The 17,999-nt window shown below is 32.4% G+C and overlaps 1 protein-coding gene across 1 annotated transcript; it reads right to left on the reverse strand.

Moving 5' to 3' along the window:
- Positions 1-4,671: 4,671 nt before the first annotated feature.
- Positions 4,672-17,797, reverse strand: IntS3 (integrator complex subunit 3). Its single transcript, XM_072528887.1, has 3 exons — positions 17,590-17,797; positions 14,497-17,454; positions 4,672-8,179 (listed from the first exon to the last, which is right to left on the reverse strand). The coding sequence occupies exons 1-3, from the start codon at positions 17,662-17,664 to the stop codon at positions 8,114-8,116; spliced, it is 3,099 nt and encodes a 1,032-aa protein (XP_072384988.1). The 5' UTR covers positions 17,665-17,797; the 3' UTR covers positions 4,672-8,113.
- Positions 17,798-17,999: the final 202 nt, after the last annotated feature.

Here is a 17,999-nt window from a genome sequence, read left to right on the forward strand (position 1 = left end):
TGGATAGCAAACCCTTCTCCTGAAAGCGTTGAAGCACTCGTTGAACCGCAGAAAGGGTTACGCCAACAGTTCTTGCGATTTGCCGTTGAGTGTGACCGTATTTCACAAGCGCAACAATTTGTGCCGTTTCAACAACAATCAAGGGTATTTTTGGCAAAAAATAAACATTAATAATGGCATTAATAAACACTAATGGTGGCAATAGTGAAAGTTTGTTCGTTGCGTTTGAACAGAAAGTCGAAGCACAAATGAGACATTTAAAACAAGCGGCAGTTACAGGTACCGTTCATTTTGGGAAGTGTGCGCTTTCCCGCGAAATCGGCACTACTGAAATTCTTTGTTGCAAAGGAAACCGCTAAGCCGACAACAATTCCCAGAAACATGCATTAGTTTGTATTTGTGTTATTATTATTTACGATAAAGCTCGTTAAAAATGAAATATCGGTGATTTTCAAGGTGACCCGGATTTTATGATCGCGAGTGTATATTATGTTTTCAATTTTTGGGCAAGCAACTTTTAAACTGTGTCCAAATTGGTAATATTAGTTAAGCAACAATGTTGGTCAATCAAAATTAGATTCAAGAACCTAGACTATTACATTTTGAGGTTAACCTAAGTACAACTTTACTGATAACTGGATATCTTTAAATACGTAATATGAATGCACTTACCTGATTAAATGATGCGGAAAATAAAATGGATATTATATCTTCTTGGAAAAACGGGATCTTAAAATTACAACTAAACAAAATTAAATTCACAAACCAAAGAAGTAGTACTCGTCAGCGTCAAACAATTAATGACAATGAAACTGGCAAATGCCACGTCAAAACAGCCAATCACGCCATAACATTTGATGAAAGAATACCCTAACTCCAAAAACTATTCCGCGTATTTCACAGAGGACGGCCTTAATTCCGTATTCATAGGCGTAATTTGAAGAAAAAAGGCTCTAAATACAAATGGGCTTTTAGTTCTTTTTCGCTACATAGGGCTTTTTTTAAACAAAAATGACACTAAACTGGATTTAGGGCCAATATATATTTCACAATAATTCGTCATTTTGATGGATTTAAGGCTTCCTAAAGACATTTATAGGTGTATTTCTATACGCCGATTCTTAAATGCCCATAAAAGACATTTACAAAAATGTTGGAGTTAGGGCCTTTTAGCTTATGAGGGCAGATTTGATATGAACCGCGTATTTTAGTTGTAACTTTTTTGTCTAAAATTTTTCGAGAATATACGTAGAAACTTTAGTAAAGGATATTAAAGGCAAATAATCCTCGTATTTTAGTTTTAGCTTATTTTATGTTCCACAAATTTTTCTAAAATAGAACACATTTTTAAATAAAATACAGTATTACGTCGCAAACTTGTCATATAGTCCCTATATTCTAGTTTAGGATGCTATTTTTACAACAAAAACCATTTTTTTCAGTATTAAGTTAAGAACTTAGCATGCGAATCTCGAATTTTAGTTTTAGCGCCTTTATGCGTAAAGAATGTAATCTCAACTAAAAGCAGGTCCTTTTGGGTAACGATTCGGAATGGAATTTTTAGATAAAAAACTTATTTTCTCACTATCACATTGAAAAATTTTCATGCGACTCTCGTATTTAAGTTTTAGCTTTCGACTCACAAAATTTTGTACACAAAAAATGGAGACTTGAAAACAGTAAGATGAGCCGCTTACATAAAAAAATTTTTCGCTATTAGGTCAGGTACTTTTTATATGAAGTTAACGTTTTAGGTTTTTTATGTCACGACTGGAATTTGTTTTCCAGAATGAATAGCGAGTTTTTAAAAGGCTATGCAAGAAAATGTTTTCATGTTTATATATGCAAAGCCATCTTTCCACTATTAGGTCAAACATCTTTTATATGAACCTCATATTCTAGCTTTTTTTGTGTCACTAATATTTCTAGAATAAAAGTAGTGATTTTTTGGAGGCCATATTTACATAAAAGTTTGTTGACTATTGGGCCAAAAACTTATCATATGACCTCGTATTTTTCTTATTTTGTAGGATAGAGGGAGGGGATATTTTGCTTATTACAACAGCAGGTAGAGGGTCATGAGTGCACACCCAACATCGATTGGTGTATTTCAATGTTTGTCGCTATTGCCTCTATAAATATAATTTTTTAGTAGCTTCACCAGAGGGCGCATTATTCAAAGTATCGGATCCATTAGTAAATAAAGTCTAATAGTTAATTTTAAAAAATCCAGAAATAACACTGAATTTTTTTAAAAATTACTGAAACGGGGATCACGAGTTGCAATTTCGACGTCGACATGAGGATGGACTTCGACTGTAAACGACGAAGGGTAGAGGGGGTATTAAACAGGCTAAAAATTTTACGACGTGGTTTATGGATCTTTCCTTAAAGGATCGTTTACATAAAAAATACAGTTTTACTATTAGGTCAAGAATTTTAGATCAAGTATCGTACTTTTTAGACTAACAGTATGTATTGAGGAAACCGTATGGGAAAGAATTTTTACCCAAAAACCACTTTTTAACTATTAGATCGAGGAATTTATATATTATCCAAGTATCTTAGTTTTTGCTTCTTTTATGTATCACAATATGTTCTAGAATACAAAAGAGTTTCCTCGGGAAGGAAATGAGAGGTGATGTTTACATAACAATGCAGTCTTTTCATTTTTATGAGACTAAATTTTGGTATGAACCTCGTATTTTAGTTTTAACTTTTTTTTCGAGAATAGAAGTAGGGACTTGTGTATATTAGAGGCAATCTTTACATGAAAAGCCCATTTTTTCACTAGTAGGTCAGGACCTTTCCGTAGGAAACCTAGTCTTTTGGTTTTAACTTATTTTGTCAATAATTTTCCTAGAATAGACGTAGGTAATTTGAGAAATTACATGGTATGCGACTTTTAAATAATAAAAAACTAATTTTTACCTATTAAATCAAGCTTTTTATGCCTCACGAAATCTTTTATTAATCAATCAATAGTTGTGGAATTTTTGGAAATAATAGTTGATTCAATTTATCACTACTTGATCGAACACTTTTTATTCTTCCTCGTATTCTAATTTCTGAGGACGCAATTTTTCTAGAATAAACGTAAGGATTTCTGGAAAGATATTTTTCAAATTTTTTCAATATTAGATGAAGAACTTTTCTAAATCTTTTGGAAAAAGTCGTAAAATTTTGGAAAGGACTTTTCCAAATTTCCAATTAGGTCAAGAACTTTTCATATGAACCTAATATTTTACTTGTAGCTTTTTTATTTGTCGAAAAGTCTTCGATAATAGAAGTCAGTACTTTTGGAAAGGATATTAGAGGAATTCTTTGATAAAAAAAAACATTTTTTCACTATAAGGTCAAGAGATTTTCATCAGAAAACTTATATTTTAATTTTATCTTCTTTTGTGCCACAATATTTGGTACGATAGGTGTAGTCAATTTTGGAAATGATATAGGATGCAATTTTTAAATAAAATATTAACTTTTTTCGCTATTATTAGGTCAAAAAAGTTTCATTTTGTTCCTCGTATTTTGGTTTTAGTTTCTTCCATGCTTCACTAAATCTTCTATAATAGAAATAGTCATTTTTGGAAATTAAAAAGGATTCAATTGTTACATAAAAAACAATTTTTTCACTATTACATCAAGAATTTTTCATATGAGGAACCTAATACTTTTAGTTTTAGCTTATTTTATGTAAGGATATTTTCAAAAATAAACTTAAGGTTTGTAAACCACATAATATGTCACTTTTAAATCAAAACACTCATGTTTTCACTATTAGAACGACGACTTTACATGCGATACTCTTATTTTATTTTAATATTTTTTACGCCTCAAGAAATCTTCCATAATAGATGTAGGGTTATTGGAAAAGATGTGAGACACCATCACTATTAGAAAATTCTAAAACTTTATATGTAACCCCCGTATCTTAATTTTAGCTTCATTTATATCACGAATCGTTCTAAAATAGTAGTAAGCAACTTTGGAAAGGATGTGGAATGCAAAATATAGCTTTTTTATGTGCCACGAATTGTTCGACAATAGAAGCAAGGCCTTGTGGAAACTATATTAGAGGTAATGTTTATATAGAAACCTCAATTTTACCATAAGGTTCTTTAACATAAGAACTTTTCATAAGAACCCTCGTATTTCAGTTTTAGCTTCTTTTGTATCACGAATCTTTTTAAAATAGAAGTAGAGATTCAATTTTTACATCTATACAAAACTATCTTTTCACTATTAGGTCAAGAACTTTTCATGTAACCCTCGTATTTTCTTTTATCTCTCACGAATGATTCTATATTGGAACGATGGATATTTGTAGAGGATATAGAATGCAATTTTTATAAAAAAAAACTCATTCTTTCACTATTAGATCAAGGAATTTTCGTGCAACCCTCGTATTTTAGTTGTATTTTCTTTTGTTTCCTATAAATGTTTCTAGAATTAACCGATGGATATTTGTAAAGAATATAGAATGGAATTTTTCAATAAAAACCCAATTTTTCCACTATTAGATCGAGAATTTTTAAACTTTACCCACATATTTTAGTTTATACCATTCCGGAAACATATTTTCATTTCCTAAACGATCCTGTTGCATATTTCCATGCCAACCCCTCACTGTAGGCAGCGTTTTCTTTGGTTTTTACAACGAACTTGAAGAAGATTCTATATAAATATATTTACAAATTTCTATATACATCTGAATTGCAATAAAATATTACAATCAATTTACAATCGTCTTAAAAAAATGTGACTCTGGCCTATTCGCTTGATAATCCAGAAATAAAAAAAGAAACGACCAAGAAAACTAACAATAACAATTATGTACAGACAAAAATAGATACATTGAATGATAATTTTTAATTTTATAACATTGTAATTTAATTTACACTTACATCTGATCGTCGACGGCATCATTTCAGACATTTTGGACACTTTTTTTCATATTTTATATAAATTTTGTCAATAAAATAAAAAGATATAATAATTGATATAAAAATAATTACACGAAAAATGAGTTTAGAAAAATTAACCTAAAATGATTAGGGAACAAAGTTTTGTTTGTAGAAACTAATAACCATAATAACATTAGCAAATTTTTGAGGTTAGATCGAGTTTTCCACTAACCAAATTGGGCATGACTAAACGGATGTAAAGTATTTGAGGCCATCTTTATTAATTATTTCATCTAAAAGTTTGTTATGTAAGAGATAACAGTTTAAGATAAATAAATGCAAAGTAGGAACTGGGAACATCTTGATATAAATGTAATATTACATAAAATACAGTATAATAAGCCTCTTTAAACATTAAGGTTAGGTTAGGTGACCATAGACATATAATACAAATAGACTGACTGTTGCAATACAGGCCCATTCCCCCAGTGTGGCAGAGAAAACTGATGCAAAGCAGTCCCTCATTTCTTTCTAATGGACCGAGTTTATCTACCACGTGACCTTCCCATTGGACATTTAGGTCACGTGGTCGATAAACTCGGCCCATTAGAAAGAGAAGCAGGCACTGCTTCTATGGCAATAGAATATAGGTATGGCATCTATAGGTATGGCAACATTCAGTCTATTTTTATTATATGTCTATGGGTGACACCTCACATTTCCACCATAATTTTGTCTCTTAAGAAGAGATATAGCGTTACGTAAGTATAACCTCGACGTAAAAATAAACAATTAAAGAATTCAAAAATTCTCTGGAAAACTTTAGAATGAATTTATGTGCAAATAGTACAGTCAATTTAGTTTAACTTGTAAGAAAACATTCAGACATCAACTCAAATAATGTCCATAAACACTTATAATATAAATCGCGTACAAAAATTGAGAATCGCAGTTGATGAGAAAAAAAATTGTTGGAATAAACAGAGGAGGTTCCTTTAAGGGATTTAAGGAGTAAGTAAATGCTACCTCGACATAAAAATAAACTATTAAATCATTTGAAAAGTCCTTGCAAAGCTTTAATAGTACACTCAATTTAGTTTAATTAGTATGAAAACATTGACAGAATCTCAAATAATGTCTATCACCGTTGTTAGGGAAAAAATATTTATGAAATATACCATAAATAACAAGTTTGAAAACTCTCTGTGAATACATATTTGAATATATCATTATTGGGGGAGGTGCAATACCAAAAACTCAAGCAGAAATTATAGGAAAACTGCTCTGTCTGTGAACATATTACCTCAAAGATAAAAAGTAGGCGCCAAATAATAATAAACCATGGCACCACAAAATGAAAGAAAAATGTATATGAAAAAACAAAAATTTATTCATTTAAATATATCATTATGACTTTCTAAAGGTCAACACTGATTTTAGGAAAGGTGGTTGTTAAACGACATCAGTAGAATTTCCCAGGTCTGTACCGGCCCGTTGGGACAGATTTTGAAATTTAGAAAATTTCGTTATTTTTACCTAAGAATGGAAAGTTATTAAATAAAAATTAAGAAGAAACTTAGAGTGGAGACAGGCATTACAGGGAGAAAAATATCAAACAATTGAATACCACAGAAGCAGAAATTGACGAATGAATATCAAAGGTGAATGAAGTAAGCAATGGAGTGTGTCTCCAAATCAGCACATCAAAGAGTAAAATGATGGATAATTAGTAGATCAAATGAAAGGTATCCTGTCCTGGCAAGTACTAGTGGAATTGAGATCGTGATGGAATTTACATACCTGGGTGCAAGAATCACCAACAATGGTAATCGTGAGGAAGAAATAAGAAGAACGGCTATGGCCAAAACTCAATAGAGTATGGAATACTTCACATATAAATATATACCTACATCTAGACTAGCTGATTGGATTGATTTTCTATTAATTGTACTGCAGGTGATACAAGAGGCTATAAACGGTGAAGAGGTTGTTAAACGTCATGGGTACAATCTTGCACCACTTTAGATACTGTACCGTCCTGTTGAGACAGGGTTTGGATTAACATTTTATGTTAACTAAACATAGAGAAGGCATTAAAGAAAAATTGGGAAAATTATTGTGAGGTTCTTGTGCCTTTGGTAGAAATATCTTTTGCAAATATATAGCTATTACTCTATGTTTGAACATTGATAAATGAATATTTTGAATAAATTATTTACCTATGATATGTGACCTGTTTTTATTGATTTTTCTATATAAACCTATTGTGATAGATTAACTTAGAAAAGAAAATACTATAGAGAGTTCTACTTTTTAAATTGGGCAAAAATATACGGCGAATCTAATAAAATGGAACGAAAAAAAATATATATACAGGAAAATATGTCCACCAAAAATTATAATTTCTAATATTTCTTAATATACTCTTCGCAAATATCACATAACACCTGAAAAAGCAGCGTATAGTCTTGCTATACCACTTGGGAATTATTTAACCCTCAACCGCCACCTAACGATATAAATTATAATAAAAAAACTTTCAAGCCTGTCAATTACTTAAAATTTGGTCTGCAATGAAGATGACTGCCATAGTAATGGATCATTATAGAAAGGTGAATCAACAAATTCAACAATTGTGTATTAAAAAGTGCAAAATATTGTTTTATGCTGTGTTTACTGCTGAAAGTAATAATGTAGAAAGGGTTTGGTAGACAAACAATGTGCTTGTGATGTGAACAACAGACTTAAGTCCCAGAGCAATATAAAATCATGAAGATGACTCCAATAACGAAGTCGACCCTGTTTAACTCAAAGGCAGAGTAAAAATTGATAACTTACACTCCTAATTTTAACAGAAAGAATTCACTAAGCGGTTGAGGGTTAAATCTAGTTACGATACATGTAATAAATCATTTAGTATAGATGATTCAATTCAATTTTTTATATGAAACTCTCGGCTATGCATTCGGCATCTTCTGGCCAAAGAGAAGTCCAAAATATCTGAAAGGATCGTTGCGAAAACTATCAAGTGCGTTTAACAACTTCGAAGGTACTTATAGATGGTTTCTTTCTTTCATGTTATTGCCCTAGGTTGTGATGGGAGGCAGAGGCAGTGTTTTCTTCACTTCGGCAATCGTGTCGCCTCCACAGCAACGGGAAGGCATAGTGATAGGGTAAGCGATTTGCACGTAAACGACTTGCTTCCGTCAATCGCTGTCCGACATTACTTTTTTCCTTTTCTTCGCTTGTTTTGGTTTTACGATTTCTTCCTCCTACAAATATACAAACTGTTAACAAATACTTTGAGCCACAATAGACCTCCTATGTCGAGTGTAATTGTAGTTAATCACCTACTCATGTTGAACTTAACCTAACAAGTACTTTGAGCCACAATAGCAAGAAGAAACAGAAAAATGAAGTTGATTATAGACAAACAAAACTTTTAATTACACCTAACTTCTTGTTCTCTATCTTTTGCCTTTCTATATGTCTCCTCTCTATCCCTCATTTGTCATTCCCTGTTTTATAGTTATATTCTCTCTCCCTTTCATTCGCTCATCTTCCCACCCCTTTTCCCACACATATTCCCTGTTTATCTTAAACATATTTGGGAAACATAGTTTGCATAATGAAACCAGTCAAAATGGACATAGGGTTGCACAATTTGCAACAGCAAATAATTATGTAATTGTCAACTAACTTTCAGAGAAAAGATATCCATAAAGGAACTACAGATAACATATTCATACTTAGAACAATACAAGAGAAAGCTTATGAATACGACATAGAACTATATAATATATATATATATATATATATATATATATATATATATATATATATATATATATATATATATATATAAACTTTAAACATGCTTTTGATAGTGTGAAAAGAGACAAAATGCTGGAAGACCTCCGAAATCTAGGAGGTCTAGGTATACCAAACAAATATATCAGCCTCATAAAAATGATGTTTCGGGGTTCACAAGCTTAGATGGAGAATGGGTTAAAGTAGATGGAGAACTGTCTCCCCTGTTTGACATCAATATAGGGGTGAGACAGGGACATTCACTTTCAACCATGCTGTTCAACCTAGTTCTTGAAGTAGTCATCAGAAAAACCAATGTAACCGGCCATATAAACACCAAATAGTACAAATTACTGTATATGCAGATGATGTCGCCATTATTAGCAGAAGCAAGACACGACTATATAATACAACTACAAAATAATATAGCAATAGACAACTATACTATTGAACGTGTGGATGCCTTCACATATCTGGGCACAGAAATCAATCAGAAGAATTACGTAAGTAGGCAAATTAATGCACATATTTCCAGTGGAAATCATACATACTATGCTATCTACAGAACTTTGATTAGACTCGTAGTAACCTATGGTTGTGAAACCTGGCTAATGACGAAACTTGGAAGCACAACTCAGGTCATTCGAAAGAAAGATACTGAGAAAAGTATATGGCCCGGTGCAAGAGGAAGACGGCACATGGAGAATCAGGAGAAATGACGAGGTTAATGAACTGAATGAAGGGTATGAAATTGTAAGATTTGTGAAAAGTCAAAGACTGTCATGGCTGGGACATGTTCAGCGACAAGAAAACACAAAAATGACAAAGAAGATGTTAGAGTGGAAGCTGGTAGGAAGGCGGAAAAAAGGAAGGCCCAGTATGAGATGGTTGCATGACATGGAAGATGACCTGAAAACCATGAATATAAGACAATGGAGAAGAAGGGTCCAAGAAACATCTGAATGGAAGCTCATAGCCAGACAGGCAAAGACCCATCCAGGGTTATGATCACAAAAGATGAAGAAGAAGAATTCCCTGTTTATTTAATATTTTTACCTTTTATTTATTCCCTCCTCGATTTATTTGCATGTCATCCATATATTTTTCTCTTTGTCTCTGTTTCACTTACAACTTTTCACTCTTCCTCACATTCTATTTCCATCATACATCTTCTTTCTCACTCTTTCTCTCTAGCACTCTTTTCTTATTGTTTGTTATCTCTTACTAGCAAAACAATTTAAGAAAAGTTAATTATTCAAATGTATTTAAATAAATATTTATACATACATACAAAGATGAAAAAACAGTATATTTTTTATTTTTAAAAAAACCTGTCATAGTTTTTTTGTTTTTTTCTTTCATAAATACTCAGTCATGTCTTTGTCTTGAGAGGTAGAGAGAGAAATATATTTTATTGATACTAAGTACCAAAAAGCTATTGACTGAGGTCTTTCAGCCAATTTATATAATTATTATGGATACATTAAATTATTTGTTAAGGCTAAATATAATACAATAATTAAAAAAAAATAGTGCTAATTATAATACTCTCAGACTAATAAGTTTAAACCATGAAAGGAAAGACACTAAAAGAAAGTTGTTCCTTATTTTGATATGTAGAGGATTTCTTCTCTCTGGATATTGCCGTTTTAAAGTGTTTTCATTCAAGTATCTTCAAAATGTTAGGCTCAATCAATTGCATGTTTTTTTTCTTTAATTAATATAGAAAAAATTTGTCAAACTCTGGCTGTTTCATCAACTTTTATATTATTTTTAGCAGGACCTTTACAATCATAGAAAACTGTAGAATCATATTTCACCACGAGTCTGCAAATCATTTTATAAATATTGGCAGCAGCTTCAATCATAATTCCCTCATTCTTGTATGTTAAGCTTATATTAAGATTGGCTATCACTGTAATAAATTATTCCTAGAAACTAGAAATAAAACATGGTGGATATCTGAAATAAAATTTTTTGGATCTGATGAATGAAGATACAAATATGAGTAGTTTAGTTTAGTATGACAAGGTCATGAAACCAAATGCTTGTAGATTGTCCCCAATTTAAAAAATATGCCACATGCAAATGTCAAGAGGCTGAGGGTGGTGCAAAACAAAAGAAAAAACTAAAGCTATTTCACATAAATATAGGTACATTCAATGAGAAATGAAGCAAATGAATTTGAAATGTTCTTAGCTGACAAAAACTGTGACATCGTTTGTCACAGTTTGTCACAGAGCATTGGCACACAAATGGATAACAAATATATAACAGATTATAGATTGGCTGCAGCGAGTTTCCAAGACAGCTTAGTGGGAGGTTCAGCTATTTTTCTTAAGTCCATGTATAATTTTAAATTAGTAAATGCCATGAATGTTAAATTATATATAATTTCAATTTACAGGCAACCATTTGTTTCTTTGGATATTTTTCTGGAAGTAATGGACAAGCTTTTACTATTGTTCATGGTAATCTATGGTTGTAAGGGACTTCAATGTGAACTTTCTTTCTGTGACTAGAGAATGTGTTGAAGTATGTAGCTTGTTTTCCTCTTTTGGACTAGCTCAAATGGTCTTTGAACCCACAAGGAAGAAGAATTGTTTGGACAATATATTTCTGAGTTTGGATCATTGTAACTGTAATGTGAATGTTATTGAGACTGCACTCTCTGATAACTGTGACCATCTTATTGATTTCCTTGTGCCTACTAGTGGCAATGATCCAACATTTGTTAGGCCCATTTTTAGACAAATTAGACAAAAGGGTAAAAGGCTCTTTTTCTCACATGTCGAAGGTTTAAAAATAAATTCTTTGCATTTCATAATGGACTAAGTGGGGCTTTCTTTTTCTGAAAAATCCTGTAAAAACATAGAGATCAAAGAAGATCAATAAACTGGTTCAATAATGATTTGAAGTCTATGAGAAAAACTTTGTACTTGATAAAGGAGCAATATGATAAGTTTCCTATATTGGCTCAGAAAAATCTATTAAAAGATAGCAAAAAGCATTACAAATCAGCAATCTGCTAAACAAAAGCACAATGATAACCTTATTACAACAGCTTCTTCTTCTTCTTCCTACTTTATAAATAGGCTTAATGTCTGTTTTTTTAGCCTCAATTGACGTTGTCTAACCATCTTTTCCTCGGTCGTCCCAATGCTCTTCTTCCATTTGGCGATTTGTCTCTTGTTATTCATACTATTTTATTTTCTGTCATTCTTTCGATGTGTTGATTCCATTCCACTTTTCTTCTTTTGGTCCACGCATTTATTTCCTCTATACCACATCTCACTCGTATTTCCTCACTTCTTACTCTGTCTCTTAGAGTTTGGTTTGTTATTTTTCGTAAGACTTTAATTTCTGTTGTTTCCAGTAGTCTTTGTGTTTTCGCCGTATCTGCTCTTGTTTCCGCTGTGTATGTCATTATCGGTCTTATTGTTGATTTATATATCCTGGTTTTCATTTCAGTTGTGAGGTTTTTGTTTCTCCAGATTGTGTTGTTGAGACATCCTGCTGCTCTGTTTGCCATGTTCACTTGTTTTTGTACTTCTTCTTCCACTTTTCCGTAGCTTGACAGTTTTATTCCCAAGTATTCAGTTTCCATCACTTGTTCTATTATTTTGTTATTTACGACTAGTTTACATTGTCTCGGTTCCGCTGATATCACTATCGTTTTAGTTTTCTAATCCAATTAATTGTATGTGGGATATTATCAATGAGTACAGAAACAAGTTTAGGAATAAATTTTAAATAAAGAATTCACCTAACGAATTTAATGATTTCTTTACTAATGTTGCTTGTAACTTGCAGACTCGCATTCAACCCTCCTTCTTCAATCACTTAGATTTTTAAGATATCCCAGAATATGGTGAACAAGTAAAGTATAGATAACTTCAGATTTTGTTTACAAATAGTCAGTTTGGTTTTAGAAAGGGGTCTAAATACAAAAAAAGCCATCATATAACAAGTGATGAAGAACCAAGAGGTTTTAAGCAGAGCTGTTTCTGTTTGCTACATTCTGTAACCTGAGTAAAGCATCTGATTGTGTTTTGCATGAACTGCTTCTCAGAAAATTGGAGAGATATGGGTTTGGGGGTACTAGCATTGCAATGATCTCAAGCTGATAGTCTATATTAATGATTTTCCACAAACCTCACCAGTTCATTTACTATTTTTGCTAATGACACTATTATTACCTGAACAATGGTTTGTAGCAAATAAATTGCTTCTAAACCTCAATAAAACCCAAACTTTGATTTTTTCAACAAGGCTCCTTCCCAAGATACTGACAAACAAATAAAACTTTTGGGGGTTTACTTGGATGTAGGACTGTGTTGGAAAGCTCATACAAGGTTTCTTGTTGCTTAATTAGGATCTGCAACTTTTCTGATGAGAAGACTTTCTGAATGTGTATCTCAATCCACTCTAAAACAGGCCTATTTTGCACTATATCATTCACAGATAAGCTATGTAATTTTCAGAGAAGAGTCCCTTCACTATTTATTCTAGAGAGTATTGTTCATTTAAAACAAAATATAGATTGTCATCAAAGACATGAGGATGTACACCAATATAAAACCAGGAATAAGCATCCCTTAATGCTGTCCTACACCAGGCTCCAAAGAAGTAGAGACGGATCAAACTCTTATGGTAAACAATTTCCAACAAGCTGCCTTCTGCAATTACTGAATTACCAAATTTACAATTTAAAAAAACAATCAAGAATTTTCTCATCAGTCAGGCATTTTATAGCACTTAATGAATATTTAAATTATAACTTTAATGTGAGGAACTGGGTTGTGAATTGATGAATCCTATTCTGTACAACATCACTACTCATATTTTTGTGAACCAATATTGTATATTAACATGAATAAATAACTATAGACTATATTTTTCGTGGTAATTAAGTATTTTCTTTCTTTTTTCTTGTATTAGTTAATTAAGTATAAGTTATTTAATTGTTCAGAAATATATAGAGAAAGTAATGGCATTACATAGAAGAGGTGACTTACATTATAAAGAAAAGATGGTGATAAACTAATTTAAGCAAACAACTGAACAAAGAGGCTAATTGCAGAAGAAGGCAAAAATATCTCAATGATACTACTCAAATATCTTCCTCTACAGACATCATTTTTTATTTTATAATTATCTTTAATGCATTTTTAAATAATATTTTTTAGAGAAAAACATATTTGTTTTATTTTTTGTTGCTCTTTATCATCTTCTCTAAGTATTCTTTTTATATCATGTCAACAACAGTAAGAACTTCCTTATATATCCTATTTATTCTAAATAAAGATAATAATAAATAGCGCCCCTGCATTTCAGTTTAATGCACAACAAACTAAACAAACTGCATATTTTTATACCATTGTGTGAAGACTAAAGGACATTGTTTATTCCTAACAAAAAAGGTACACAAAAGGTAAATGGAATACCAAAGTTACTGACTATGTATATCCAGTTATTAACACATGTAATTTTAAAATTCAACAAGAAATGCAGGGTTTTAAGAGTGTTTTCCTATACTAGGTTCGCTCCTCAAAGTACTTTTCTTTTGATTTTTGTATTTTATTTCAAAAGTAACCATTTTTTTTTAATATCCATTAAATTAAAAAAATTTCTAATATCTGTGTCATATAAATCATAATAATATGTAAAAAATGGAAGATAATAAAATCATCTTAATGTTTTATTATATATGAGAGAAAGTAAGAATTTGTGATTCTCAATGTTTTTAAGAATATTTCATATTAAATAGCATACTTACTTCACTACTTTCTTCTGAAGAATCAGATATTTCTCTGACAATTTGCCTTTTCACCACAACATTCTTATTGGCAGGTTTCCTTCCCCGTCCTTGTGACCTCTTAGTGGCACTGACCTCCTCCTCTTCTTCCATTAAGGCAAACAATTCACTAAACTGCTTCCTCTGGCTGTCATTGCTGTTGTTGTGGGCTATGCTGAGGGCCCTCTGCATGGAATCTAAGGTGTAAATCGCCATACAGTCGTGTTTTTCACATATAATCCTCAACTTTTCCAAATGTCCCAGCACTTGATCGGCACTAGGCACTGTAGCACTTAAAGTTTTACTTGTGTTTGATCTTTTCCGCTTGTTGGGAGAAGTGGAAGGGTACCTTGTGCTTAAAAGTGAGGAGATAAGTTCCGCAACTTTGTCGATATACTCGTCACACCAAAATTTTATTATAGTAAAAATAAATAGATCACCATTATCACAAATATCCCTGGAAAACAAGGATTTGATGTAATCTGAACTTGGTTTTTCCATTTTTAACATAAGAGTAACTGCAGTTAAAGCTTCTGCATGCTGGTCATAGTCTAATTCTGTAATTAATGGTAAAACAGTATCTATAGATATATTGTGGGCATTGACAAGCTGCCACAGGAAAAACTGTTCTAAGCTCTCCCACTGCAGACTCGCTTTCAATAGAGGTATGATGGTTTCTGGTTTGAACATCATCAGATGGCCCTGGAGGACTTTTCCCACTAAAGTCTGTAATTGCCTAGGATCTATTGCTGAAATTATTACCCTCAATATTTGAGCATTATTAACTGTTTGTGGTTTAAAGTCTCTATATAAATCTGGCACTATCCACATCATCAATTTTGTATCACTGTGATGACAGGCATATAAATCATCAAATAAACATATATCTACTTTCTTCTCTAAACTTTGACAGAAGTCTTTGTACACACTTATCTTCAATGCACTTGCCACTGAATGGTCCTCCTTTTTGTTGTCCTTCCAAATTTTTGCTTTGAGGTAATAAATAATCAGGTAACCCAGACTTGGTAATTCAGTATACATCTCTGAAATTAATTTGTACAGTACATCTTTGCCTAGTTCATCTTTAGTTAATCCATACATAGTTTTGAACATCATAAAGAGAGGAGACTTCATGCTATCCATAAGGTTTTCTTCTGTTAAGACATCTGGAAATATCTCCCCTGTCACCTCATCTTTTACAGAGTTGACTAGACGTTTTGCTACAGCAGGAAGATTCTCATCATCTTCATCCAAGTCCATTACTTGTCCTATTAGTTTCTCCATTAGATCATTTCTTTCATCTGTGTCAGTTTCATTTTGAAGTTTTTGAAGAGTTTCTCCAATAGGTCCTTCTATGAAATTGTCTGCTTGTTTTAGTTTTGCTTTCAATTTCAATTTTGATAATGGAATGTCATCATCATCTGAGTCATAAGCAAGAGATGTGCTTATTCTTAATGACGGTTCCTCTTCGTCATCACTAAATGCTGGTTCATTGTCCATAATATGGTTGTTGATGAGAAGGGATACTGATTCATTTTCTTCAAATTTACCAGAATGTGGAGTGTTTAAAATCACTTTGGAAGATGATTCTAGAGGTATTTCTGTGCAGAACTCTCTAAAGGTATCTTGAACCATAGTTCTAAGATCTCTGTCTAATTTTGGACTGTCAAATAGGGGTAAAAGTGAACCTAATACTCTTTTATCTAAAATCTGCCTCAGTGAAGTAAATATTCCTGCCCTCACTTTTTCTGTCAATGGTGGATAAAAGTTGGCAATTATTCTACACAAAAAGTCCAACAGTGTTGCAGAAACTGCAGGATGTGACCTCATGGAATGATACATCACTAAAATGGCTGGTTCAATATTCATAATGTTGTCTTTTTCACTATCAAAAAATAACCAGTCATAAAACAGAGCCAATTTAGCATTTGATACTGCCACACTAGATGTACAAGTTGTTAGAAGCCATCCAATAACAGCCCACCTTGGTATGATGTCAGAACAAAGAAGTTCATTTGTAGGATGGATAACACCAACAATAAAGCGTATAATGTCACACCGAAGACTTTGTGATTCAGGAGTAGCTAAATACTGCCTTTGAAACCAATCCTGATATCGTTTATGATTTCCAAATTTAACTTGAGATGTTAAAAATACAAGTTTTCTCTCCATTTCTGGTGTTAACCTAGACTGCAGAAACCTCCTTGATGTTCTGTTTTGTAAAAGTTGTAACACACCTGTAAAATTTGGAGATAAGGTCTTTGGTGATAGTAGTACATCTTTCCAGAGCTGGTCAAATTCAGGTATGCGTGCTACATTTTGTAAAAGTCGAACTAAATCTCTCCCAATAACCAAACAATCCTGAAAATGATCCCTCATAATACTTATTAAAAAGTTTACTTCTTTTTGTCTCAAACTTGTTAAGTAAGGCCCATTGTGATCTTCTATTAGTCTTAAATATGTATAAACTACAGATGCTATTAAAACCGGAAATTTTTCTAACCAATTTCTATATTCTATAAAAACATCAAGAAGGGATTCAATAAGCGTAATATTTTTAGGGGATACATCACCTCCCGCTGCATGCCTCATCAAATTCCACACCAAATTGTCCACATTGGTCACAGCATTTTTGATCATTTCCCTTAAGAGCCATATTAACTGTTGTTTCACCACATCATTAAAACGTAAATATCTGTCCAACACTAACTGTGATAAATTTGTAACTATAAGTCCAAACCCATCGCGGGTTATTAACGTTAAATCTCTGTAACACTTTGCTGCATTGTGAGGTTCTGTTAAAATTGTAACCAAAAGTCCAAATGACACTTCTTCATAACCTTTTTCTTTCAAAAGTGCTTTGTTGAGAGCCTCGTGTGCATCTTTATCACTTAATCCGGCTGTAGTGCTTTGAAGAAATTGGTAACTTCTTTCCAGTTTCTGAAACAAGAAAACCAAAATTTAATTTTACCGCGCTTAGGGTACTGTCAGCGTCAAAATACAAATAAAAGAAGTCAAGGCGAGATTCACAATGGCGGACATTTGCTATAACTAATATGATTTTAAACGATTTACCTCTTCTAAATCATCTTTATTTTCAACTGAAGAAGTTAAAAATAGTCTAGAAGTCCCCGTCGAAATCACTTCCATATCGTAAAATGGGTTATAACGGCCGCTACGAATTTCGCACTGTTGACAAACACAGCAGGGCCTGCATCGTTCCGTCCTCGGAAAATGTTTGTGAAAATCAAGCTCGCCTTGGTGACTTGGTCTGAAGTGTGGTGGAGTTGGTATATGTTAACGCTGTTGCCAAGTCTTATTATTTTCCGGAAAGTGCACTGAAATCAATAAATCGTTTACGTGGAACATGCTTACTATGTATTTGTATTAATAACTTGTATTTATTTTTCCACGGTCGTTACGATAACGCTATTTAAAAAACACCTTCATTATATTAATATGCATAAGGAAATACTGAATATGTA

Source organism: Diabrotica undecimpunctata, chromosome 4, assembly GCF_040954645.1.
Source record: "Diabrotica undecimpunctata isolate CICGRU chromosome 4, icDiaUnde3, whole genome shotgun sequence".
Classification (NCBI taxonomy): domain Eukaryota; kingdom Metazoa; phylum Arthropoda; class Insecta; order Coleoptera; family Chrysomelidae; genus Diabrotica; species Diabrotica undecimpunctata.